The sequence below is a fragment of the Oncorhynchus kisutch genome, linkage group LG10 (assembly GCF_002021735.2).
Source record: "Oncorhynchus kisutch isolate 150728-3 linkage group LG10, Okis_V2, whole genome shotgun sequence".
Taxonomy (NCBI): domain Eukaryota; kingdom Metazoa; phylum Chordata; class Actinopteri; order Salmoniformes; family Salmonidae; genus Oncorhynchus; species Oncorhynchus kisutch.
The window spans coordinates 21604790-21631165 of record NC_034183.2 but is presented as its reverse complement, the minus strand read 5'-3'; the positions used below and the strand labels follow the sequence as shown (position 1 = coordinate 21631165).

Here is a 26376-nt window from a genome sequence, read left to right as displayed (position 1 = left end):
CCAATTACCTCTTTACCGAATCTATCTCTTTCCAGGAGTTCAAATTAATTTTTGTGTCTTAGAAATCCATACATGAGGTATTATAAAGATCAATTTTATTCAGGAACTTGTTCTGATAGTCTTTTGTCAAAGTTCTCCATGTTTATTGTCAAGGTAGTAAGTTTGTGTGAGGCGCAAGGCATTGCTGTATGTAGTTCGATTTGGCCTCCGCAATTGCGTCACACCCTCCTTATGGACCTTATTGGATCAAGCATAACATGGCTTTTACACACAGGTGTTCGGTGCACGCTTGATAGCTAATTAGCACAGGTCTGTCTTCCGTTAACAAGTGATGTAGGGTAGCCTAGTGGTTAGAGCGTTGGACTAACCGGAAGGTTGCAAGTTCAAATCCCCGAGCTGACAAGGTACAAATCTGTCGTTCTGCCCCTGAACAGGCAGTTAACCCACTGTTCCCAGGCCGTCATTTTTTGGGACCTAACCACTTTTTACATGTGGTTTCTTCCTTCATATCGCCATCTTTTTTTTATTTTATTTGACCTTTATTTAGCTAGGAAAGTCAGTTAAGAACAAATTCTTATTTACAATGACGGCCTATCAAAAGGCAACGGGGGATTTAAAAAATAAAAAAAATCTATAAATATAGGACAAAACACACATCTCGACAAGAGACACCATAACATTACATAAAGAGAGACCTAAGACAACAACATAGCATGGCACCAACACATGACAACACAGCATGGTAGCAACACAACATGACAACAACTTGGTAGCAACACAAACATTGCAGCACACCAACATTGTAGCAGAACAAAACATGGTGCAAACATTATTGGGCACAGACAACATCACAAAGGGCAAGAAGGTAGAGACAACAATACATCACATGAAGCAGCCACAAGTGTCAGTAAGAGTGATTGAGTCTTTGTATGAAGAGATGGAGATAAAGTTGTCCAGTTTGAGTGTTTGTTGCAGCTCGTTCCAGTCGCTAGCTGTAGCGAACTGAACAGAGAGGCTACCCACGGATGTGTGTGCTTTGGGGACCTTTAACAGAATGTGACTGGCAGAACAGGTGTTGTATGTGGAGGATGAGGGCTGCAGTAGATATCTCAGATAGGTGGGAGTGAGGCCTAAGAGGGTTTCATAAATAAGAATCAACCAGTGGCTCTTGCGACAGGTATACAGAGATGACCCCTTTACAGAGGAATATGGTGCAGTGATGTGTCCTATAAGGAGCATTGGTGGCAAATCTGATGGCCGAATGATGAAGAACATCTAGCTGCTGAAGAGCACCCTTACATGCCGTTCTATAAATTATGTCTCCGTAATCTAGCAGGGGTAGGATGGTCATCTGAATCAGGGTTATTTTGGCAGCTGGGGTGAAAGAGGAACGATTACGATAGAGGAAGCCAAGTCTAGATTTAACCTTAGCCTGCAGCTTTGATATGTCCTGAGAGAAGGACAGTGTATCGTCTAGCCACCCTCCCAAGTACTTGTATGAGGTGACAACCTCAAGCTCTAAACCCTCAGAGGTAGAAATCACACCTGTGGGGAGAGGGGCAATTCTTCTTACCAAACCACATGACCTTTGTTTTGGAGGTGTTCAGAACAAGGTTAAGGCAGAGAACTTGTTGGACACTAAGAAAGCTTTGTTGTAGAGCATTTAACACAAAATCCGGGGAGAAGCCAGCAGAGTATTAAACTGGATCTGCATATAAATAGATCCTACTGCCTGAGCTAAGTTGTTGAAATGTTTTATACATATGCGTCTTAGTGTGACCGGTGTGAAATGGATAGCTAGTTAGCAGTGTGCGAGCTAATAGCGTTTCAATCGTTGACGTCACCGAAGTAGTTGTTTCTCTTGCTCTGTAAGGGCTGTGGTTTTTGTGGAGCGGTGGGTAACGATGCTTCATGGGAGGCAGTTGTTGATGTGTGCAGAGGGTCCCTGGTTCGAGCCCAGGTAGGGGAGTGGAGAGGGACGGAAGCAACACTGCTATTTCAGCATTATTCTATTACCAGGGAACTGCCTATATGCAGAATAAACAAATGTAAACTAAAAAGACATTCAAAATAATTTTATTCATAATACATTTTAAAATTCACATACAGTTGAATTATGGTTTTGTTGTGTATAACCATAACATGGTTAGGATAGGAATAAAGATTCCTACTGTGAGACATTACAGAAAATTGTCTTGAACAAATGGATATTCGATTTGAAAAGTGAAAAGAAAAGTGCCACAAACCACATCACAATTCTCTATTCTCCTAAGTGCTTGTGATAAGTGAGTAAAAACTGAAAGTAACATCTTTATGCAAATGAAGCATGTACCAATCCACTCCAGGTTGCAATCCCGAATGCTCACAAAAACACAACATACTAGCCCTTTTGAGTGTTTCTTAATCAAACTTATCTACAGACATATTCACTTGTCAGATGCACTCTACCAGGACAATTAGCAAAGGCTCCTTGTACTCACAAAGTTGTACATAGTCAAAGTATAAAATCAGTAGTTTATCTGTGTCCATGTTGACACCAGTGCAGCAGTGTACGATTTCCTCCTTTGAGTCCCTTTTTGCCAACACACACTGAAGAGAAGTTGTTGTTGTTGGTAATGCAGTTATAGACCCAGGTTGGGGGTGGGTACAGCTTTACTGGGACAGGAAGTCTGAAGGGAAAGGCTGCAGTTTTTACCAATCGGTGGGGCAACTCCTATAGCCGGGCTGTGTTGCTGTAGAATGGGCCAGAATGTGGGGGTGAAATGTAGGCCAGCTGACAGCATCCCTAAAGCCTGATGATGTGGAAGGTGGTACCGTTCTCCACCCACAAAGGGAAAAACGGGAGGAGAATGTAATCTTGAGTGGTTCTGAGATACAATGGAGTCTCCAGGACAAGAAATGGTAGGAGCATCACTGACTTCCCAGAGAGGAGCTATTTCACTTTGTGTTTTTGAATCCTTGGTACTCCTCTCTTCCCCTCCTGCCTTGGTGTGATATGGTTCCTCCAGGCTTTGCTCTCTGGGAAGAGGGGAGCATCTCTGTCCCTTACGGAACTTTGCTCTTCTGTTTTTAAACCACACCTGGAGGAGCATATTATTTTGTTATTGGTTAAGGGTTGACGTGTCTATAACAGTAATATTGATAAAAAGTTTAAAAAGGTAATAGCACCACAGCTGTTATATATATCACAAGAATAAAGTTCCTAAAAGCAGCAGTTCAAATAAATATTATGAATGAAAGCATGCACACAGGCTGGTCCTCTTCGAAGAGCGACCTTTACTGACCTGAATGCGAGCCTCAGGCAGATTGGTGCAGACAGCCAGTCTCTCTCTCATACCTACATCAGGGTACTGGGTCTGCTGGAAGGCTTTCTCTAGAGCCTGTAACTGAGACACAGTGAAGGCTGTGCGGCTCCGACGCTGCTTCTGCTGGTTCCCATAACGGGCCTCCAGTATCAACTCTGTGGGGACAGAAGACAAGCCACAACAAGATTAGAGGTGGTGAAACAGTCAGAGGGATGGGAGATATCAGGCCACACTGAAAATACCAGCATCAATTATCAATTTCAACAAATTTTTCAGGTGGGAAACAGGTCTTTTGACAATAGAATACCAGTTCAGCTGCAATGTTTTGAATGACAAATTATTTTATTTTAAATGTTGTGATTTTTAAAATATAACCTTTATTTAACTAGGCAAGTCAGGCAAGAACACATTCTTATTTACAATGACGGCCTACACTGGCCAAACCCTCGACGACGCTGGGCCAATTGTGCGTATGCCGGTTGTGATACAGCCTGGATTTGAACCAGGGTGTCTGTAGTGACGCCTCTAGCACTGAGCTGCAGTGCCTTAGACCGCTGCGCTACTCGGGAGCCCTAAAACTAGAACTAGAACACTTGTTTGATTGCATGCATCGATTATAGACACAGTCATAAATGACAGTAGTCTACTCTAAATACCTGCAAGTCTTTCAGCAACAGAGAACGTGTGGACCGAGGAGGGATTGGTTGATGGATAAACCGGGTACTGGTCTGCCATCTGGTGGTGGAGGTCGAAAAAGACGGAGTTGACGCTGTGCAGAGGATAGACTCCGTTGCCACTGTCGGATCCCCCGCAGAAATTTAAGGCATTCATAGCGGACCTAAATCCATAGGGTAAAACTGTTTAAGTTATATGGGCCTTACACCATACTAACTAGGCATACAATGGAAAAAAGTATATTGCCTATAGCTTACTGTACAATTTATGTAGGACGCTTGCACTGTGCAATTTGGATTTAGGCTACAGTCTGAACTCACTTAAATAAAAACAGAACAAATGGTAAACATAAGCAACTCTCTTGATCATTAAAAGTAATTGAAAGTTATTATTCTTTACGCATAAACCATTGCCAATTTACTTCAGTAGGCTACCAATATCCAGAAAACAAATTTCAAAACAAAGATCAGATTTTTTAAAAGTATAATATCTGCGGTCTTTTTTCTTTTACCTGAGAAGCACACAAAACAGCAGAAATGAACCTATTCTCGTGAGCTTTTAGAAGTCCACCTATACAGTCCAATAGTTTGAAATGCAGGCCTTATCCTCGTACGCCGCTACCCTTTGTCGTGGCATGGATCTAATTATCTGAAGACCATTCTCACCCACGACTTTTTAAAGAACCATTTACTCCAGCTCCCCTCAACCGTTAGCCAATAGAAAGAAAGGTATTACCCTGGATTAGGTGGGATGAGGGAAAAGAGGGGGTCCAATGGCTCAAGTTTTTTAAACTATTGAATTTGGGGAGATTTACGCAAAGGATCCCCCCTCCATAAACGAGCGTTTCATTCGCTCCTGTTAAAACAATTAAAACAATGTGGTCTGCTAATCTCAGTGGCAGGCCAGATTAAAATAACAGCCATTGATTGTTCTCTGTTCTCAGCCTCCTTTCTCCTAAACTCCCTGCTTTGTCAATCTCCACTTGGAAGGGGTTTGCTTTGCAGTTTGTTTTGCTAACAGGCTACATATTTTGCCCATAAACTGTCAGCCTGTGAAATACAATTTGGACATTGGCCATTGAGACCAATTTCCTAAGGTTCAACTGAGCCAGATTCAAAATCTCCTCAAAGAGAACTATTATCCCACCAAAATAAGGAAAATAATGATAAAACACAACATGCAAATGTTTTTTCCTAATTTGCAAATAGGTTAGGTGGAGTGTGTTTTTCAGTAACACTTGAATTAAACTCAACTTCTTTTCACAAATGCAGTAAACATGACATTACACTTTGTGAAAGTAGGCTGCTGCACTGCACACCCTGAGAAACTTTCAGAACTTCAGTGTCCATGACTAAATCATGCTCTAAGCCAATGGTGTGTACAATATATTGTCATGTAAAGTAGTATGTTGGAATTAAATATGTATCGGAATAGAAATATGATATCCAAATGTTAATGAAATCTGTATCTTGTGGAATGAAAATATGAAAACCCAATTACTCGTATGGATATCACAGTCCATCTAACAAAATGTATTTCTCCTCGCCCCAAAGTCCTGGCACACCTGTGCATTCTGACACATTTCAAATTGTAACACTCTCCAATAAGATCATCTCCAATAACCCAGCTCTAGCTTTAGGCTGAAGGGTTTAGACATGTAAATTCCACTAAGGCCTTAGCGGAGGTGCGAAGGGTGTAAAGGCTAAGCATTCAGTGACAGATTATGCTTCCCACGAGTATCAGTTGTGTCCCAGAGTCAGGGTAAAACACACACCAAGTACACCAGCCATACAGTCAGGAGAGGGGCCATTACCACAACTGGAGCGAAAAGCAGCCACCTCAACGTTTTTAACAACCCTCTGTGTTCTTATCTTCAATTTGTTACTGAAACGTTCATTCTTCCCTTTTACTCTGAACCTCAAGGCAAAAGTCTGGCCGGCGATAAATTAAGATGTTTTCATTTTTGCCCTCGATTCCGCTATTTCTGTAGGACTTTAATTGCATAACACCATGACTAAAAGGTCAAATCAAATCAAATGTTACTGGTCACATAGACGTGATTAGCAGATGTTATTGTGGGTGTAGTGAATGTATTTCTTAGACCTCTTGGGTGGTTCCCTCACTATCAGGCATATTTCTGTTCAAATGTCTGCTGCATTTTATCAGTGACCCACACCGTCAGTCTCAGGGGTCACAATCCCATGCCTTTTTCTTTGGCAATATATACACTCACCACCATGTGTATTTGTACAGTGAAGCTACATTTTTTAATTTGTCTCTATACTCCAGCATTTTGGATTTGAGATCAAATATTTAATATTAGGTGACAGTATGTATACCTTTTATTTTGAGCGTATATTTTAATATTTGTTTTATGTTTAGAAATTAAAGGACTTCATGTATCTAGTCCCCCATTTGAATAATGACTTTATCAAGCTAGTGACTACAAACTCTACAAACATTATATTTTATGTAGTTGTATATTTTATATTTTACAACTACAAACATTATATTTTTTGTAGTTGTTTTGCCCAATAGGAACTGAACATTTGGCATAAAAGGTAACATTCTTGTTCATACTTGTACAGTACTTGTTCATACATTTAGATTCCTAAAATACGAGGATATATGTTGTTTTCTTAGCTTTTTTCCCACTGTTCTTGGCTGTCAAGCTATATAAGTGTCTGATAAAAAGAAGAAATTTAGAAGAGGCTCTGTAGGCCAGCCCCGGAACCTCACTAAAAGGTCCAGGATTAGGTCCCAGAGGCCTTTGTCTCCTCAGTCCGCAGGATTAGGGGAGATTTACTGCAAAGAAAAAAAAGTAGTTATTTCATGGCACTTTCATGATGAAACCTGGCCAAAGCTGTGTTGGCTGGGGGGATTAAAGACACAAAGACTCTGGTTGTGTGCAACCCCCTCCCCATGGCCACCACCCCAACCCACTGCCCTCCTGGAAACCTTCTCCTCCAAAAGGCACACCTCCTCCCCATCCCCACAGAACTGGGTTCCACTCTAAATAAGGGATGTCCTTACTGATTTCTCCCACTGTTCCAAGTCATCCAAAGGGCTCCTCACTGATTGCTTTGTTTGTTTTAAACCCCAGACACCATCCATTAAGTAGTAGGTGATAGAACTGGAAGAATACACAGTACGGATGTCCAATGAGGTGTGTCTGTAAGCAATGTCTCAAAATTCACAATTTGAAACTGGATCTATCAGCAGGCATTATGATTCACATGCCATGTCTTTTCAACACAGTTGAGAATATCATTTCTGCAAATAACCTGGATTACTGTGAGAACAGAGGCAAAAATAAGTTACTGGCTTGCAGTCCCTCCCGAAGTGTGATCTTAAGGGAGTTATCCTCTTCCTGGTAGATCCACTTACACATGCACGGATTAATGGAACTAAAAGACAAAGGTTATCCTTAGTTAGTCACGTCACAATGGTTTCACCATCAAGCAGCTAGGAGCATGTAGGTCTAACTGCAGTTGGCATATTGTTGGGCCTATATGTAAAATAAAAATACTGTTGGAAAGGTGAAAAATATAATCACGGACAAAACATGAAAACATTTTCCTGTTGCATGGTATGTTGCACAAGGAGAAAGCAATCCTGACAGCAAAATTGTGTGTAATAGATCACAAGAAATGATTGTTTGGTAAAAGCTAAAATTCTAATGCTATGAATGAAACAAGAAATGGCAAGTTCATACTCCCACTATCAAACGCTTTGGAGTAGGATCAGTTTGAAGAACAAAAAGCTACCAGTTTATCCAATGTGTTCCATCCTGCCCATCCACTGAATATTGTTTTAATAATATTCAGATTGGTAAAAAAACTAAAAAAACTACAGGGGAGCCTGGAGAGGGCAGAGGGGGGCTGATTTTGTATTCTAAAAGTGTTTTTGTTAATGTCTCCGGTTGAGCAGATGTTTCCGTTTGAGAGCAGCAGTCTGAGGAACAACCCCTAAAGCACCCCTCTCCTTAATTACTTATCAATAGTGGAAATTTGTATTGACAAGTGGCTATCAAGACAGGAGCTTTGTAGTTGTCAGTTAACAGTGGGAGAGCATCTCAAAGGAGAGGCCCCTTGGACACCAACTGGATCGATCGGCACGCTAACACATTAGAGGCCTTCAGGCCTGCCCAGTCAGGACTGGGACATGGGGACCAGAAGAAAGCGGGTAAGGGGCTGAAGACGACTTCATTGGGGGAAAATCGATGGGGCCAGCTGCCCTTTCACCCATAGGGGACAGGGATAGCGAGCGGCAGGTCAGTAGCTCTTCTTAAGCCCCAGTGTGTGCCAGGATCACACGTGAGCCCTGACACTAGCTATGACACACACATAATAAAATAGGAGCTATAGGGGTATCTGTGTTGTCCCTTTACCATTGAATAACTGCTTTAGCATAAAAAAATAGAATAAAAACACATTGAGTAATACTGAATGCTAAGGACATAGAACCTGAACAGCATATATTAATATAATTTGAAAAATGTAACTCATCCCTACCAGTTGCTCTCATAACTATCAGCCATTAAAATCATCCAACCAGCCTCAAACCAATCTATCAAGCTCATCTAATAGATCTGAAGTGGAGCATTGGGATCTCTGAAACGCATTGATTTTGGTTAACTGGGCATTAGTAATTCCATTCTTATGAGGCCTAGAGGTATTAACTTCATATGATCTCCACCCAACCCCCAGGGAGATTTGCCACAGGCAGCTCCTCTGGCAGATCAATATGAGAAACTGAGTAAAGATCAGTCACTTAATTGGGCAGCATGAGTCTGAGTTAATGACAGAGACAGGGACAGGCGGCTGCTAGGCATGCCTGGGGGGTCAAGGGAAGCAGCGGAGGGCCGGGTAGAGGCTGGCGAGGACCAAAGAGAGCACACACAGATGATCTTTCAAATGGACTCGCCTATTATGGGCCATAATCCAAAGTCAAAACAAAGGCCTAAGTCAAATTGTAAGCATCTGCTATGATTCACACAGATTCGTTAAGGTAACTGCAGAAAATCATTTACATTTCAACTCATGAAAAAAATAACTTGTTAGCTTTCAGGTCAATATGAAATGTTTATTCAGGAAAAGTTTTCAGTACTAAGCATCAAACACTATGCTGTCCTGTCACAATATGTAATTGATACACAGTACAACTGGGATCATACAATAATAAGTTAACGATATACTTTTAAGGAACCTAACCAAAGTAGAAAAAGTTCAAAAGAATTCAAAGGTCATGAAACAAATTCTCTCAATAAGTTTGATAGGGATGTGGTTAGTGAGTAACTTCTGTTCAGTGTTTGGAGGGATAAACCAGACTTCTCCCAGCATGGGGTAAGCGTGAGTGCTCCCGCCTGCACAGAGCCAGCACCAACCCTGGCCCCTACCGACCCCCAGCAGTCAAAGGTGAACAGAGGGAGCACACTGATCGATTTTGATAATGAAGACCTCTAGACACTCTTAGAGATGCTTCTCCCCACATGCTCAAATCTCTGCTGCATTCAAACACTAGGTATCCCCCTCCCTGTCAGTAGAATACTGTGTGGTTATTGATCTGTGCTAACTAGGTCTTTAATACCTGGGGTCAAGAGATCTCTGGCCTCAGTTGGGGAAATGCATGGTGACATGTGACGGGAGGAGCTCAAGAGGCAAAAATGTGGAGCCTGGTGAAAAATAAAGAATGGGCCTCTCCACTTAGCATTTCTGTCCTGTTTTGTATCCCTAACACATCTGCGAAGAAAAGGAGACAATACCAACGCACCTTCCGTCAGAGTACACACACAGGGTAGAGAGATGTGACAGCTGCAATAGCAATAATGTACTGTACTATAAACACACATGATATGCACTAACATAAATAAACCTTAACTTACATTTGGAAAACTATACATTACACACTGTGTACAATACTTTAAGGACACCTTACTAATATTGAGCCCCCCTTCACCTCCCGTTTGCCCTCAGAACAGCCTCAAATCGTTGGGGCATGGACTCTATAAGGTGTCGAAAGCGTTCCACAGGGATGCTGGCCCATGTACCATGTAGACTACAATGCCTCACACAGTTGTGTCAAGTTGGCTGGATGTCCTTCGGGTGGTGGACCATTCTTGATACACACGGGAAACTGTTGAGCGTGAAAAACCCAGCAGCGTTGCAGTTCTTGACACAAACCGGTGTTTGGATCTTAAGTCTTGTCCATTCACCCTCTGAACGGCACGCATACATACCTCATGTCTCAATGCTTAAAAATACTTAACCTGTCTCCTCCCCTTCAGCTACACTGATTGAAGTAAATTTAACAGGTGACATCAATAAGGGATCTTTCACCTGGTCAGTCTATGTGATGGTGTTCATAATGTTTTGTATACTCAGTGAAGTAGGCACTTCTTGTTAGTGATGTTATGTTTATCCTGCTTTGACATAAGCAGAAAAAAAGGTTTACTTTGAAATTATTAAGTAAACCAGATCTTTTCAATCTTTTTAATAGAAAAAAGATAATACAAAAGAAAACAATTTACAGCAGAAGTTTTTTCTACCAGTATTTGTTATACCATATATAAAAATGATAGGCGTTATTTAATATAAATGGTTCCATATCGGTCTACATTGAATAACTAAATTGCTGCATAATGTGGACACAGGCAAAGATAGAAACTAAGTTACTTTAATGCCGTGTACAGAACAGAGATGGTGAAGCTCATGGTCAAGCTATTCAACACAATATCTCTAATCAACCACTCCAGGACAATTTTAGACATTCATATTTCTGGTTTGGGTTCTGACCAAGTCCGTCATGATGAATCAAGTTTGAGAGCCACCAAAATACTAAGAGACTGACCACATTTAATGTAACGTGAGAACAGAGTGCAAGTTGGGCCGAGGATGCAGCTCGGCAGCAATAGCATTTTCACCCTAACAATGTGAACAAGTCCAATGCCCTGACAAGTCTGTCATTTTCATTTGATAGAAAGGTTATATTTGATGGGAGCCATCGATGTAACCCCCCCTCCCGTCTTTCAGAAATAGATGGCGGGAGGAGAAGAATAGATACCAACAAAAACTGGTGACAATCATTTATCATGGATCTTCTAAATGAAATGCCTAAACAGTAAATTAAAACACTGCTGATTTCTGCTCTTTCCCTGCTTGCTCCAGCGAGGGCTCTGGCTCTGCTGTATTCCAACAAGGCCGGAGCAGCACCTGTTCACTTTGGCCCACCTGTCCAGGCAACGTAGTGATTTGGCTGTCTGTGCAGATCTCTGCAGAGGAGCCTATTCTCACCCTCTGTCAAGGTCCTATCCCAGTCAGTGGAACACATGTGCTGTGGCTGTTTTGGAATACCTGAAGCGTTCCTGCTACTTCTTTCTTGTCAAGTTCTGGGCTGATGGCTTCTCAGACTGACAGTTCTTTCTCCGGGCCTCCAGCGCCCCGCCTCTCTCCCTCCCTGCCTGTCTGCAGCAGTCCGGTTAGAGGGGAGGTGGGCGGTGAAGAGAAGGCAGAGGTCACCTCTTCACCTTGGCGTCTTCTCGGATCTTCCACATCATAAGCTCCATGCAGGCGCAGGCATCCTCACTGGAGTCATGACCTTCAACTGAAACCAGAGAGAGGGAAATGGCCTACATGACCTTCAACTGAAACCAGAGAGAGGGAAATGGCCTACTAAGGATTTGTTGACATGTGACCAAAAATAGGAAAGCAACAATCTCAAAGATTTTACTGAGTTACAGTTCATAAAAAGGAAATCAGTCAATTGAAATACTGTAAATTCATTAGGCCCTAATCTACAGATTTCAATATGACCGACTGGAAATACAGATATGCATCTGTGGGTCACAGAAAATGTACCAAAGAAAGTAGGGGCGTGGATCAGAAAATCAGTCAGTATCTGGTGTGACCACCATTTGCCTCATGCAGTGCGACACATCTCCTTCCCATAGAGTTGATCAGGCTGTTGATTGTGGCCTGTGAATGTTGTCCCACTCCTCTTCAATGGCTGTGTGAAGTTACTGGATATTGGAGGAAACTGGAACACGCTGTCGTACACGTCGATCCAGATCATCCCAAACATGCTCAATTGGTAACATGTCTGGTGAGTATGCAGGCCATGGAAGAACTGGGACATTTTAATCTTACAGGAATTGTGTACGGATCCTTGCAACATGGGGCCATGCATTATCATGCTGAAACACGAGGTGATGGTGGCGGATGAATGGCATGACAATGGGCCTCGGGATCTCGTCACGGTATCTCTGTGCATTTAAATTTACATCAATAAAATGCAATTGTGTTAGTTGTTCATAGCTTATGCCTGCCCATGCCACGGGGCACTCTGTTCACATCAGCAAACCGCTTGCTCACACGCTGTCTGCTATCTGCTCGGTATAGTTGAAACCGGGATTCATCCGTGAAGAGCACATATCTCCAGCGTCAGTGGCCATTGAAGGTGAGAAATTGCCCACTGAAGTCTGTGACAACCCTGGTGAGGACGACGAGCAAACAGATGAGCTCCCCGGAGACTGTTTCTGACAGTTTGTGCAGAAATTCTTCAGTTGTGCAAACTGTCCGGGCCGCTGGTCTCAGACGATCCTGCAGGTGAAGAAGCCGGATGTGGATGTCCTGGGCTGGTTACACGTGGTCTGCGGTTGTGAGGGCGGTTAGAAAATACTTGCCAAAATCTCTAAAACGACCTTGGAGGCAGTTTATGGAAGAGAAAATAACATTCAATATCCTGGCAACAGCTCTGGTGGACATTCCTGCAGTCAGCATGCCAACCACACTCTCCCTCAACTTGAGACATCTGTGGCATTGTGCTGTGTGACAAAACAGCACATTTTAGAGTGGCCTTTATTGTCTCCAGCACAAGGTGCACCTGTGTAATGATCATGCTGTTTAATTAGCTTCTTGATATGCCACACCTCTCAGGTGGATGGATTATCTTGGCCAATGAGAAATGCCCACTATCAGGGATGTAAACTAATTTGTGCACAACATTTGAGAGAAATAGGATTTTTGTGCATATGGAACATTTCTGGGATCTATTATTTCAGCTCCTGAAACCAACACTTTACATATACTTTTTAAATATTTTATTTACATTTCCCAGTATACAGTTGAAGTCGCAAGTTTACATACACTTAGGTTGGAGTCATTAAAACTAGTTTTTCAACCACTCCACAAATTTATTTTTAACAAACTATAGTTTTGGCAAGTCGGTTAGGACATCTACTTTGTGCACAACACAAGTAATTTTTCCAACAATTGTTTACAGACAGATTATTTCACTTAAAATTCACTGTATCACAATTCCAGTGGGTCAGAAGTTTACATACACCAAGTTGACTGTGCCTTTAACTTGTTTGGGATAGGGGGCAGCATTTTCACTTTTGGATGAATAGCGTGCCCAGAGTGAACTGCCTCCTACTCAGTCCCAGATGCTAATATATGCATATTATTATTAGTATTGCATAGAGTATCGGATAAAACTGTTTGAATGATGTCTGTGAGTATAACAAAACTCATATGGCAGACAAAAACCTGAAAAAATCCAAACAGGAGGTGGGAAATCTGAGGTTTGTCGTTTTTGAACTCAGCCCCTATTGAATACACAGTGGGATATGGGTTATTTTGCACTTCCTAAGGCTTCCACTAGACGTCAACCATCTTTAGAACGTTGTTTCAGGCTGCTCATGTGAAGGGGGGCCGGATGGGAGCTGTTTGACTAAGGGGTCTGCCTACAGCCTCGTTCTCAGTCACGCACTTTCACGAGTGACCTGCGTTCCATTGCTTTTCTACAGACAAGGAATTCTCCGGTTGGAACATTATTGAACTTTTATGATAAAAACATCCTAAAGATTGATTCTATACTTAGTTTGACAAGTTTCTTCGACCTGTAAAATAACTTTTAGAACGTTTCGTCCGAATGGACCAGATCGCGCTTTTGTTTTTGTTTTTTACCAAACGCCCTAACAAAAGAAGCTATTGAACATAAATGGACATAAATGATGGACATTATCGAACAAAACAAGCATTTATTGTGGAACTGCAATTCCTGGGAGTGCGTTCTGATGAAGATCATCAAAAGGTGAGTGAATATTTATAATGCTATTTATGAATAATGTTGACTACCCAACATGGCGGATATTCATCTGGCTGGTTTGGGCGCCATTCTCAAATCAAATCAAATTTATTTATATAGCCCTTCGTACATCAGCTGATATCTCAAAGTGCTGTACAGAAACCCAGCCTAAAACCCCAAACAGCAAGCAATGCAGGTGGAGAAGCACGGTGGCTAGGAAAAACTCCCTAGAAAGGCCAATACCTAGGAAGAAACCTAGAGAGGAACCAGGCTATGTGGGGTGGCCAGTCCTCTTCTGGCTGTGCCGGGTGGAGATTATAACAGAACATGGTTCTCAGATTATGCTTTTTCCGTAAAGTATTTTTGAAATCTGACACAGCGGTTGCATTAAGGAGAAGTGTTACTAAAGTTCCATGTATAATAGTTGTATTTTCATCAACATTTATGAGTATTTCTGTGAATTCATGTGGCTCTCTGCAATATCACTGCATGTTTTGGAACTACCGAACGTAACACGCCAATGTAAAATTAGATTTTTGGATATAAATATGAACTTTACAGAACAAAAAATACATGTATTGTGTAACATGAAGTCCTATGAGTGTCATCTGATGAAGATCATCAAAGGTTAGTGATTAATTTTATCTCTATTTATGATTTTTGTGACTCCTCTCTTTGGCTGGAAAAATGGCTGGGTTTTTCTGTGAGTTGGTAACCTAACAATCGTTTGTGAAGCTTTCACTGTAAAGCATTTTTGAAATCAGACACTGTGGCTGGATTAATGAGAATTTAAATCTTTAAAATGGTGCCTAATACTTGTATGTTTGAGAAATGTGATTTCTGTTGATTTCTGTTGAGTTGATTTGGCGCCCTGCGAATTTCATTGGCTGTTGGTGTGGGGTTCCGCTAGCCAGTCCTAGACAGGTTAAACAGCTTGGAAAATTCCAGAAAATTATGTCATGGATTTAGAAGCTTCTGATGGGCTAATTTACATAATTTGAGTCAATTGGAGGTGTACCTGTGGATGTATTTCAAGGCCTACCTTCAAACTCTGTGCATCTTTGCTTGACATCATGGGAAAATCAAAAGAAATCAACCAAGACCTCAGAATTTTTTTTGTAGACCTCCACAAGTCTGGTTCATCCTTGGGAGCAATTTCCAAACGCCTGAAGGTACCACGTTCATCTGTACGTTCAATAGTACGCAAGTATAAACACCATGGGACCATCTCCTAGAGATGAACGTACTTTGGTGCGAAAAGTGAAAATCAATCCCAGAACAACAGCAAAGGACCTTGTGAAGATGCTGGAGGAAACAGGTACAAAAGTATCTATATCCACAGTAAAACAAGTCATATATCGATATAACCTGAAAGTCCGCTCCGCAAGGAAGAAGCCACTGCTACAAAACCGCCATTAAAAAAGCCAGACTACGGTTTGGCATCATGAGGAAAGAAAAGTATGTGGATATATTGAAGCAACATCTCAAGACACCAGTCAGGAAGTTAAAGCTTGGTCGCAAATGGGTCTTCCAAATGGACAATGACCCCAAGCATACTTCAAAAGTTGTGGCAAAATGGCTTAAGGACAACAAAGTCAAGGTATTGGAGTGGCCATCACAAAGCCCTGACCTCAATCCCATAGAAAATGTGTGGGCAGAACTGAAAAAGTGTGTGCGAGCAAGGAGGCCTACCTGAAATGTTTGACCCAAGTTAAACAATTTAAATGCAATGCTACCAAATACTAATTGAGTGTATGTAAACTTCTGACCCACTGGGATTGTGATGAAAATACAATTATTCTGACATTTCACATTCTTAAAATAAAGTGGTGATCCTAAGTGACCTAAAAAAGGGAATCTTTACTAGGATTAAATGTCAGAATGGTGAAAAACTGAGTTGTAAGGTGTATGTAAACTTCCGACTTCAACTGTATATCATAGGAACAATAATAAACATGGTAATGAGGTTTTAGCTGCTCACCGCTGTCCTGTATGATGCGTTTGAGGTGGTCTGCCATGAGGTTCCTTAGGGCCCGCTTGTAGGGCAAGCCCAGGCGATGGGGGAACACGATCGCTGTGTCCACTACAGTGCTGTGTATGACCTATGAAGACAGCAGAGAGAGGTACAGAGTGAGTGGGCCACATCACAACCACACACACATAATGACCAGAGGGCAATCAGATTAGGGGAGTGTGTATGTTTACCTTGAGGGCAAAAAGGTCACTCTCCAGGCTGTGTCCTATGAGGATGGATTCAGCGTTGAACATGTTGAGCATCACCGCCTGCACGTCTCTCAGGGTGATGCTGGCATTCTCCAGATCCTCCTCCGTTACACCCGAAAACCTGTGCAAAACATGATGAACATTGTTATTTTGTCCTTGTGTGCACGCGCATGCTAGCTATATCTCCACACTAAAGACTGAACAAAAATCTTCTGTATCCATTACCGTGTGTTGTAGTCTACCACTTTACTTTCAGGCTTAACAAATGTGTCATAGATGACTTTCAGCTCAGAGTTGATAACAGTCACCCTGGTCAGCTCCAGACCCTGCTTTGTGTAGCACTGTTACAGAGGAGTGAGAGAAAGAGAGAGGACACATTATATAGGGTATAGAGAGCCACTCTCAGCACTCAAACAGCTAATTGTGCCTGAAGGAAAGCAGCGCAGCAGCCAGCTCACCATCTCACAGTCCAGGGCATAGACTCCACAGTTGCCATCCGGGGGCAGCTGTTTCTCAAAGGTCTGAACGTAGCCACCCAAAGACTCTTTGCGGCCGTCCTGAACATGTTGCTTTGAACAGAGAAGACGCAAGGTGGACCACCTTTTAAAAATAATGGTGGAATTTACTCATTCTTAAATATAAGCACAGAGATGGGATTCTGAGGAGGCATCAGGTCGAATGAAGTAGCACAGTCACGATGTGCCATGGACAACACTGCCCCCTTCTGTTCCCATAACAGTTCAGTATTCACATTATTACTGGGTTCTGATTGTATAAATGCAATGCAGAGGAACTGCATGGTGTTACCTTAGACACGGAGCAACCAGGAGAGCCCACAGTTCCTGAGCAGCAGTTGTAGTTGGTTTCCCAGCCTCCCGACACTATTCATAGACGGATAGAAGCCCTTACTAGTTCCATCCAATGGCCAACTACATTCAAATCCTAACATCTTGCAAAAATTAAGTTATTAGGTTATTAGACAGAAGAAACAGACCTTTATGTCTGCGCAGACGGCCCCAGTGGTGATTACACTCCTCCTTGCGAACACAGTTGCCGTTGGCATTGATCTTATACTCGGCCCCACATCGACAGCACACCTTGGCAAACGCTTGGAACGAGAAGAGATTAGTGGAAGAATTTTTTTTTTATGTGTCTGGTCGAGAAGGATTGGATCCACCCCCAGACTGAGAAGGGTTTGTAGGTGCTCTGTAAAGACTTACGGTCAACGTTGTTCTTCTCTGGGACGTTGTGGACCACGGCTCGACCTGAGCGCTCAGGGTGTGGCCTAGGGTATCCATGCTCCTGCAGCCGTTCCTCTGTCATCAGATAGTCCCTCAGCTTCCGGTACAGAGTAGCACCTACAGCAGACCAGATAACACATAGCTAGGATACAAACCCCCACTGCCTCTGCCGCCAGTAAAACCAGCTCCAACCAGACGAGGACTAGCTACTCACCACTGAGTTTCTCTGCCTGTTGCTTGCCCGTCCTGTTTATCGTGAAGCTGGTCTTGGCAGCGAGGCGTCCCCCCAGCACTTCTTCATGGGACTGGGACTTCCTGTTCCCCACCACTGCAGGGTTCACTGAAAGACAAGCAAGCTGATAAGACTCTGATATACAGTTAGTTTGGTGTTTTTCACCTAATGGTAAAACATTTTGGGGGGTGAAATGTTTCTCCTAGATCTGTGCCAAATGGCAATGACTAACATGAGCACTGCAACTACACCAAACACCATCCGCTTGTAATTGCTACATGGATACTGTATGTATCAGTGACATACTGGCAACGAGTGAGTTGGGGGAGCTGCTCTTGCTGCGTAGCTTCTTCAGGGAGTTGACTGCCACGTTGAGGTAGATGTTCTTACTGCTGCTCCGGTCATACACCACCTTCTCCTCCTCCAGGGCCTAGAGAGACCGTCAGCTGTTACAACCATCAATCCATATATACAAGTAGAGAGAGTGGCACACTATGAATAAGCACCTAAAAATGTGTACAGGTAAACCAACTGAAACCACATCAAAGATTTCACAAACATAACTCATCCACCCTTCTCTGAAATGGGATACCACTAGCTGTGCTATGAGCACACATACTTTACTGTAGACATGGATCAATTTGATGATGAATCAGTTCATCCCTGTGTGGTCTCATACCATTTGGAAGGCCAAGTCTTCAGAGGGGCAGAACTTCATACACTCGTCTATAAATGTGTTGAGGTATCGCTGGCGGACGTTGGTGGGAACTTTGGCCCCAAACGCGGTGGGAATAACTGGCCGCTTCATTGCAGAGCTCTGAGAAAAGAAAAATCATGTCAATTACAATGGACGCTAAGATCCATTTTATGGGTTATTGTGGCATAATATAAATGTCTGGCGTTACCTTCATTGTGGGAGTGTGTGCCACCCTCTTCTGTACAATAGTGGTAGTGGTCTTTGACAGGATGCCGGCTGATGTTTGGGCCTTCACAGAGAGACCTGCTGGGAGGGTACTGGTGGGCGACAACACTCTGCTGCCCGCCGACTTCGCCACGGCAAGACCTTCAGTCAGATACAGAAAGGCTTCTCAACAACACACCTTAAATTACACTTCTCTGGTCTCATATTGTTTGTGCAATTGTAATGTATGTAAACTGTGTTAGGTAACATGACCTACATGGTGTGGAAGATAAAACTTGAAACTACTATTAGTCGTATGTACAGGATACACATGATATACACCGTCCAACGAAATGCTTACTCGCAGGTTCCTTCTCGACAATAAGAAATAAATAAGAACGGACAAGCTTTCCTACCAGATTTGGAAGAGGATGGTAAAGGGGTGGGGCGGTGGGCTACTCTCTTCCTCTCCCCAGGGAAAGGGCTGGATGTGGAGGCAGTCTTCACAGCTGCAGCCAGCTGGGCAGCCTGCTGCTGTGCTATCTGCATACGCTGGTAACAGATCTCCTGGGCAGTCAGTCTCCTGTATGGTGGAGGCTTCGGGGTTGCCTCAGTCTGAAACACAGAATCCAGTTTGTAATCAATGAAAGGCTTTTTGCTACTTGAGTTACCATAGAGAGGTGGGTAAATACCAGAGAACAAACTCACACTTCCTTTGGCTGAGAAATGTGAAACCCTTTTCCTCTGACCGGGGAAAAGAGTGGTTTGATTGCTCTCTGTGGAATCCTCATCCTCCGAATCTTTAGAGGGCTGGGAAGGGAGGGAAACTTTGAGCAAATGTACAGTACATTTCATACAATATTCTACGAATACATACTGAACAAAAATATGAACGCAACATGTAAAGTGCTGGTCCCAAGTTTCATGAGCTGAAATAAAAGATCCCAGACAATTTCCTTATGCACAAAAATATTCCTCTCAAATTTTGTGCATAAATATGTTAACATCCCATGTTAGTGAGCATTTCTCTTTTGCCAAGATAATCCATCCACCTGACAGGTGTGGCATATCAAGAAGTTGATTAAACAGCATGGTCATTACTCAGGTGCACCTTGTGCTGGGGGCAATAAAAGTCATAAAAAATGGGAAGTTTTGTCACAAAACCACAGATATGTGAAATTTTGAGGGAGTGCGCAATTGGCATGCTGACTGCAGGAATATCCACCAGAGCTGTTCCCAGATAATTTGATGTTAATTTCTCTACCACAAGCCACTTCAATGTCGTTTTAGAGAATTTGGCAGTACATCCAACTGGCCTCACAACCGCAGACCACATGTAACCACGCCAGCCCTGGACCTCCAAATCCGGCTTCTTCACCTGCTGGATCGTCTGAGACCAGCCCCCCAGACAGCTGATGAAACCGAGGAGTATTTCTGTCTTTAATAAAGCCCTTTTGTGGGGAAAAACTTCTGATTGGCTGGGCCTGTTCTACTCAGTGGGTGGGCCTATGCCCTCACAGGCCCACCCATGGCTGCGCCCTTGCCCAGTCATGAGATGAATGAATGAATTTAATTACCGGATTCCTTATATGAACTGTAACGGAATAAAATCGCAAAATTTATTTTTTTGTTCAGTATGATATTGGAGACAAAAACATTAGATTCAGTCCCATTCTTAAAATAATGACACCATTACTGACCTGAACTAACAGAATAAACAGCAGTGAATGCTAAACCAAGGAAATATTATACAAAACAAGCAACAATGAAGGGACATGGCAACCTATGGGTACCTTGGCTTGCCTTCCCTTGTCCTCAGTCTTCACATCCTTGGATTCATTGAAGATCCGTAAGCACTCCTCCATTGGGTCATCATCCAGGTCAAAGTCCATGTCCACCTGCAGACTGGAGTAGTCCACCCCACAATCATCCATGTCACCATAGCCTCCGTCATCTTCTGCACCAACATCTTCATCCTCTGAGGATGAGGGGGTGAGCTCTGAGACATTCCTCCTAGTCAAACTCCCCCTCTTGACAGGAGCAACTGACTTCCTCACAATTGTCTCCTCTTCCTCCTCACTTTCCTCCTCTACACTCTCATCACCAAACAGATCTACGTGACTCAGAGATCTTTGTTTCACCTTTCCTGGTTTGCCATCAGAGGAGCTACTGCTGCTTTTCTTCACCTGGTCTTTACCGATTTTAGAACTCCCTTTGTTTACTTTCTTTGAATCTTTTTCTCTTTCATTGCTGTCATATTTACCATTCTTGTGTTCTTTAAACTTAGAGTCCTTTCCCTTGTCTGAAGTCTGCAGTTTACTATCCCCACCTCCCTTTTCTCGCTCATTCTCCCGCTTGCTTGACTCCCCTTTAAATGTGTCTGTCCTTATCTTACTCTTTCCATCACTTCTCTTGTCTCCCTTTCCCTCCTTGCCTTTGTCTATAGATGTATCCTTTATCTTGCATTTTTCTTCTTTCTTTCCCTGATTCTTGCGGTCTCTCTTTGCAGCTTCGTGGCTTGATTTCTTTGAATCACTTATTTTCTCACCATCCCCTGCTCCTTTTTTATTACTACTACCACCAGCACCACCACCACTCTTTTTACTGGACTCCTTTTCAGATTTATGCACATTCTTTACTTTGCTGCTCTTCACTAGGCTGGTTTTACCTGCCACTATTTCAGTCTCTGGCTTGTCTTTCTGCCTAGCTACTATTTCCTGGTTCTCCAAGTCCTCTGACTCCCAGTGTGCGGCGTCCTGCTGCTTTTTAGACTCCTGACTCCTCTGTTGTTTCAGCCCACCTACGGCTCCTTCCGCCCTCTCTCCTTTCCCTGGACCTGAGGCTTCCTCCACTGACCCACTGCTGCTTTTCCTCCTCTGCAGACGGCTGAGAGAGGTGGGTCGATACTCTATCCCAGAGCTCTCTTCATCAGACTCAGAGAAACTGGCAGTGTACTTCAGTGGGTCTGGTATTACCTGCCGAGGCTTCTTAATGGTTGGCACATATTCCTCATCCGTTGACTGCTTTCCTGTCCCTGACAGGTGAGGTCTCTTTTTTCCTTCACCCTTAGTAGTTCCTGTCCTCTGGGGTTTCTTATTCTTGCCAGCTATTTTTGCTGAATAGTTGCAGAGAGGGTCATATTCCATGTCTGTGGATGGTTTAGAATGATCCACTGTGTACTTATACTTGGAGCAGGATGCAATAGTGGAGTATTTAAGACTAGTAGGCAAAGAGTGTTGATGAGGAGTTTGTGTTCGAGGAACAGGCTTTTTCACAGCTATTTTGGTAACTGAGGTGGGCACATATTCCATGGAGCTGGCATGGTTGTCTTTGCTGTCGGAATCCAAGGTGTACTTACTGGAGCGAGGGGTAGGGTTGTAATCAGCTGTTGTAGTCATCTGATAACTGCCTGGGTCATACGCCAAGTGTGATGTCACGGCCAGTGGTTTTGGCCATTTAGTAACCACTTTGGGGGAACTGTCGGTAGGGTCATATTCCTGATCCCCGATTCGTGAGAGTTTCTTCTTTTCCCGCTCCACCTCACTGCGTACCTCCTCGATGGCACGATTGACCAACTCAAGCTCCAAGGCACCCATGTCCACTGTTGCAGCAGGCTCCCCATCCTGTTGCTCCTCAGGTCTCACTACCTCTGGTTTGAATGGGTCATAGCCGCATTGCTCTGGAGAGAGCCATGAGATACAGATTAGAATGAGCAAATTGTCTATAATTTTCAACTGTAAGAATAATGTACAGTTTTACAGTACTGTAATAGTTCCATTGAATACGTTCTAGTCGGTCTGCCTTGGAGTGAAATAAAGTTTCAAATGCCGTTGTCAACCAACCTGACTTGAGACGCAGAAATATTCCAATCTAAAGGGTTAACATCCATACACCACTTACCCTCCCCCCGTCAGAGAGAGACACGTCCCCCTCAGAGAGCCAGCTGCATCCCTTAATGTTGAGGACGTGGTAGTTACTGACAAGAAGCACATCACCACTTCATTAAGTCAGGATTCCTATTTGACTTAGCCATGCCTCGTTGCCCGTCCAACATTTCCTCATCTCCCACCCCTTCTAAATGTGACTATCCCCGATGCTTCTCCCTCTTTTTCCCCTGCCCCGCTACAAAGTTTCTCCCTGCAGGCAGTCACAGAGTGAGGTGCTGAAGGAGCTCCTTAAACTTGACCCCAAAAAAACATCTGGGTCAGATGGTTTAGACCCTTTCTTCTTTAAGGTTGCTGCCCCTGTCATCGCCAAGTCCCTCTCTCCTTTTGGGGGTGGTTCCCATTGCTTGGAAGGCAGCCACAGTTCGTCCTTTATTTAAAGGGTGAGGTCAAGCTGATCCTAACTGTTATAGGCCTATTTCTATTTTGCCCTGTTTATCAAAAGTGTTGGAAAAACTTGTTGATAATCAACTGACTGGCTTTCTTGATGTCTATAGTATTCTCTCGGGTATGCAATCTTCTTTCCGCTCAGGTCATGTATGTGTCACTGCAATCTTAAAGGTCCTCAATGATGTCACCATTGCCCTTGATTCTAAGCAACGTTGTGCTGTTTTTTTATTGACTTGGCCAAAGCTTTTGTTACGGTAGACCATTCCATTCTTGAGGGTCAGCTAAGGAGTATTGGTGTCTCTGAGGGGTCTTTGTGCTGGTTTGCTAACTACCCCTCTCAAAGAGTGCAGTGTATAGTCAGAAAATCTGCTGTCTCAGCCACTGCCTGTCACCAAGGGAGTACCCCAAGGCTCGATCCTAGGCCCCACGCTCTTCTCAATTTATATCAACAACATAGTTCAGGTATTAGGAAGCTCTCTCATCCATTTATATGCAGATGATACAGTCTTATACTCAGCTGGCCCCTCCCCGGATTGTGTTAAATGCTCTACAACAAAGATTTCTTAGTGTCCAACAAGCTTTCTTGTTCTGAACAAGGTCATGTGGTTTGGTAAGAAGAATGCCTCTCTTCCCAAAGGTGTGATTACTACCTCTGAGGGTATAGAGCTTCAGGTAGTCACCTCATACAAGTACTTGGGAGGGTGGCTAGACGGTACACTGTCCTTCTCTCAGCACACTCATACAAGTACTTGGGAGGGTGGCTAGACGGTACACTGTCCTTCTCTCAGCACATATCAAAGCTGCAGGCTAAAGTTAAATCTAGACTTGGTTTCCTCTATCGTAATCACTCCTCTTTCACCCGAGCTGACAAACTAACCCTGTTCCGATGACCATCCTACCCCTGCTAGATTACGGAGACATAATTCATAGAACGGCATGTGAGGGTGCTTTTGAGCAGCTAGATGTTCTTTACCATTCGGCCATCAGATTTACCACCAATGCGCCTTATAGGACACATCACTGCACTCTATATTCCTCTGTAAACGGGTCATCTCTGTATACCTGTCGCAAGAGCCACTGTGGGGTGCTTATTTATAAAACCCTCTTAGGCCTCACTCCCCCCTATCTGAGATATCTACTGCAGCCCTCAAGCTCCACATACAACACCCGTCCTGCCAGTCACATTCTGTTAAAGGTCCCCAAAGCGCACACATCCCTGGATCACTCCTCTTTTCAGTTTGCTGCAGCTAGCGACTGGAACGAGCTGCAACAAACACTCAAACTGGACAGCTTTATCTCAATCTCTTCATTCAAAGACTCAATCATGGACACTCTTACTGACAGTTGTGGCTGCTTTGTGTGATTTATTGTTGTCTCTACCTTCTTGCCCTTTGTGCTGTTGTCTGTGTCCAATAATGTTTGTACCATGTTTTGTGCTGCTGCCATGTTGTGTTGCTACCATGCTGTGTTGTCATGTTGCTGCCTTGCTATGTTGATGTCTTAGGTCTCTCTTTATGCAGTGTTGTCTCTCGTTGTGATGTGTTTTGTCCTATATTTATATTATATATTTTTAATCCCAGGCCCCCGTACCCGCAGGGGGCCTATTGGTAGGCCGTCATTGTAAATAAGAATTTGTTCTGACCTGACCTGCCTAGTTAAATAAAGGTTCAATAAAAATAAAACCCGGTATATCACTTTGACTTTACTCTAGTTAACTAGCTAACTACGTGCAACTAGTAGCTAGCTAACTAGTTAATGCAGCTAAGAAATTACACAGTATAGCCGATTCAGAGGATACATGTAATGTGCAAGTTGCAATTGTGTTGTCAACCCTTCAGTAAGGGAATAATTTAGCTAACTCAATGTTTTCACATATAACTAAGTTAAACACTATGACGCCACTGTATAAAGGTACACTCGCTAGCTAGCTAACGTAATCCATGTAATATTAATAGAATAGAATTGCAACTCACCCTTTTGTTTGGAGTAAAGCTCGTTTGATTTTCTTATGTCATTTGATCCATAAGACGCCCGTCTCTGTTGGCTGTGTCTGAAGTGACAGTACGGTCTTTTGCACCCATCTTTGACACTTTTCACGTTGCAACTATCCGTGTAAAACGGGCAGTCAATCCCAAGGAAGAAACCGGTGGATCTCAGCATAGTCTTCCCAGACCTCTCTCATACCCGCCGAATCGAGACCGACACTATTTAATCTAGTAGTTAGTTGTTTAGTTTGAATAAATGGAGATGAATCCACTTGGGTTCCTTCACATAACTACGTGCAATACAACAACAACAGAATCCCTACGACGCCATGTTGGATGGCCAAAGAAACTCTCGCAAAAAGCCCCACGTCGCACATAATCACGTCATTTAGAACTCTAAATATTTGCCTGTGCAAATTCAGCCCAGATGATCAGCGTGTAAGGTATCCGCCGTCTGCGCTTGTTTGTTTGTTTAATGTCTTATCTTTAAAACATGAGCGATCTAATATTGTTAAAATGTAACTAACGACTTACAAAAGTGACTATGAAAATTAACCCATTAGGTCATCCTGATACCTCAAGCTTCTAAGAATATTGTAACATACACTAAATTGGCCTTTGAATTCTACTACGTGTAGTATGTGCAAGGTCCAAGTTTAGACTAACTTGTTCAGTTCTTATACACATCATTGGTTCTATTGGGCTGCAGCATTGCATAGCCTAACACTTGTTTGACTCCGATCAGATCTTAACAAATAAGAGCAATGAAACCTTTTTTTCTCACAATAAGTTTCCATCACATTTTTCCCCAGTCCTTATGGTCCTCAGAACAGCTAGCAGCTTGAAGAGAAACTGCACTCATCCTAATCAGACATAAAATGTAGAAGATAATTAAAGAGTGAGAATGAGTTTACCAGAATCATTGTACCGATTTGATAGATTGAAACAGACATTTTACAGCCTTTCTAAAAATGTTCAATCAACCCCAAATGGGCTATCGTCTGTCAAATCGCATCAAAATACCTGTGCGTTTAGTCTGATTCAAGCAGCTTTTTGTAGCCAAAACTGTACGAGAGAATTTTGCACAACAGTTAGGCCTAATAGGGCTACAATGTAGGATATGGTCTATAAAATCAACCTAGCCTAACCATATCAAATCAACCTAGCCTAACCATATCAAATCAACCTAGCCTAACCATATCAAATCAACCTAGCCTAACCATATCAAATCAACCTAGCCTAACCATATCAAATCAACCTAGCCTAACCATATCAAATCAACCTAGCCTAACCATATCAAATCAACCTAGCCTAACCATATCAAATCAACCTAGCCTAACCATATCAAATCAACCTAGCCTAACCATATCAAATCAACCTAGCCTAACCATATC

General features: G+C 43.0%; 2 protein-coding genes across 4 annotated transcripts; both read right to left on the bottom strand.

Moving 5' to 3' along the window:
* Window positions 1-2059: 2059 nt before the first annotated feature.
* Window positions 2060-11442, bottom strand: LOC109897914 (diencephalon/mesencephalon homeobox protein 1). Of its 2 annotated transcripts, none has more exons than XM_020492581.2 (4): window positions 11333-11442; window positions 3962-4143; window positions 3285-3460; window positions 2060-3080 (listed from the first exon to the last, which is right to left on the bottom strand). In XM_020492581.2, exons 2-4 carry the CDS (start codon window positions 4134-4136, stop codon window positions 2622-2624), a joined length of 810 nt encoding a protein of 269 aa, XP_020348170.1. In that variant the 5' UTR covers window positions 4137-4143; window positions 11333-11442; the 3' UTR covers window positions 2060-2621. The 2 variants fall into 2 exon arrangements, with proteins under 2 accessions (XP_020348170.1, XP_020348171.1); XM_020492582.2 differs by lacking the exon at window positions 11333-11442 and adding an exon at window positions 4492-7418.
* Window positions 9052-26376, bottom strand: LOC109897910 (RNA exonuclease 1 homolog). Of its 2 annotated transcripts, XM_020492569.2 has the most exons (16): window positions 24971-26374; window positions 20457-22342; window positions 19372-19473; window positions 19080-19278; window positions 18668-18825; window positions 18442-18579; window positions 18069-18192; window positions 17745-17870; window positions 17510-17647; window positions 17284-17397; window positions 17097-17170; window positions 16748-16858; window positions 16515-16630; window positions 16272-16410; window positions 16048-16168; window positions 9052-11582 (listed from the first exon to the last, which is right to left on the bottom strand). In XM_020492569.2, exons 1-16 carry the CDS (start codon window positions 25155-25157, stop codon window positions 11494-11496), a joined length of 3822 nt encoding a protein of 1273 aa, XP_020348158.1. In that variant the 5' UTR covers window positions 25158-26374; the 3' UTR covers window positions 9052-11493. The 2 variants fall into 2 exon arrangements, 1 of the variants encoding a protein (XP_020348158.1); XR_004211173.1 differs by lacking the exons at window positions 9052-11582; window positions 16048-16168; window positions 16272-16410 and having other exon boundaries at window positions 16748-16889; window positions 24971-26376.

What these genes read in the sequence shown, in the direction of transcription:
- LOC109897910 (XM_020492569.2), bottom strand. Translation starts at nt 25,157, where the DNA reads ATGCTGAGATCCACCGGTTTCTTCCTTGGGATTGACTGCCCGTTTTAC. An exon ending in GCTTTACTCCAAACAAAAGG is followed by an intron (nt 22,343 to 24,970) that starts GTGAGTTGCAAT and finishes GGCTCTCTCCAG; the next exon opens with AGCAATGCGGCTATGACCCA. An exon ending in AGAGAAGAACAACGTTGACC is followed by an intron (nt 17,398 to 17,509) that starts GTAAGTCTTTAC and finishes TCTCGTTCCAAG; the next exon opens with CGTTTGCCAAGGTGTGCTGT.
- LOC109897914 (XM_020492581.2), bottom strand. Translation starts at nt 4,136, where the DNA reads ATGAATGCCTTAAATTTCTGCGGGGGATCCGACAGTGGCAACGGAGTC. An exon ending in TGTTGCTGAAAGACTTGCAG is followed by an intron (nt 3,461 to 3,961) that starts GTATTTAGAGTA and finishes CTGTCCCCACAG; the next exon opens with AGTTGATACTGGAGGCCCGT. An exon ending in TGCCTGAGGCTCGCATTCAG is followed by an intron (nt 3,081 to 3,284) that starts GTCAGTAAAGGT and finishes ATGCTCCTCCAG; the next exon opens with GTGTGGTTTAAAAACAGAAG.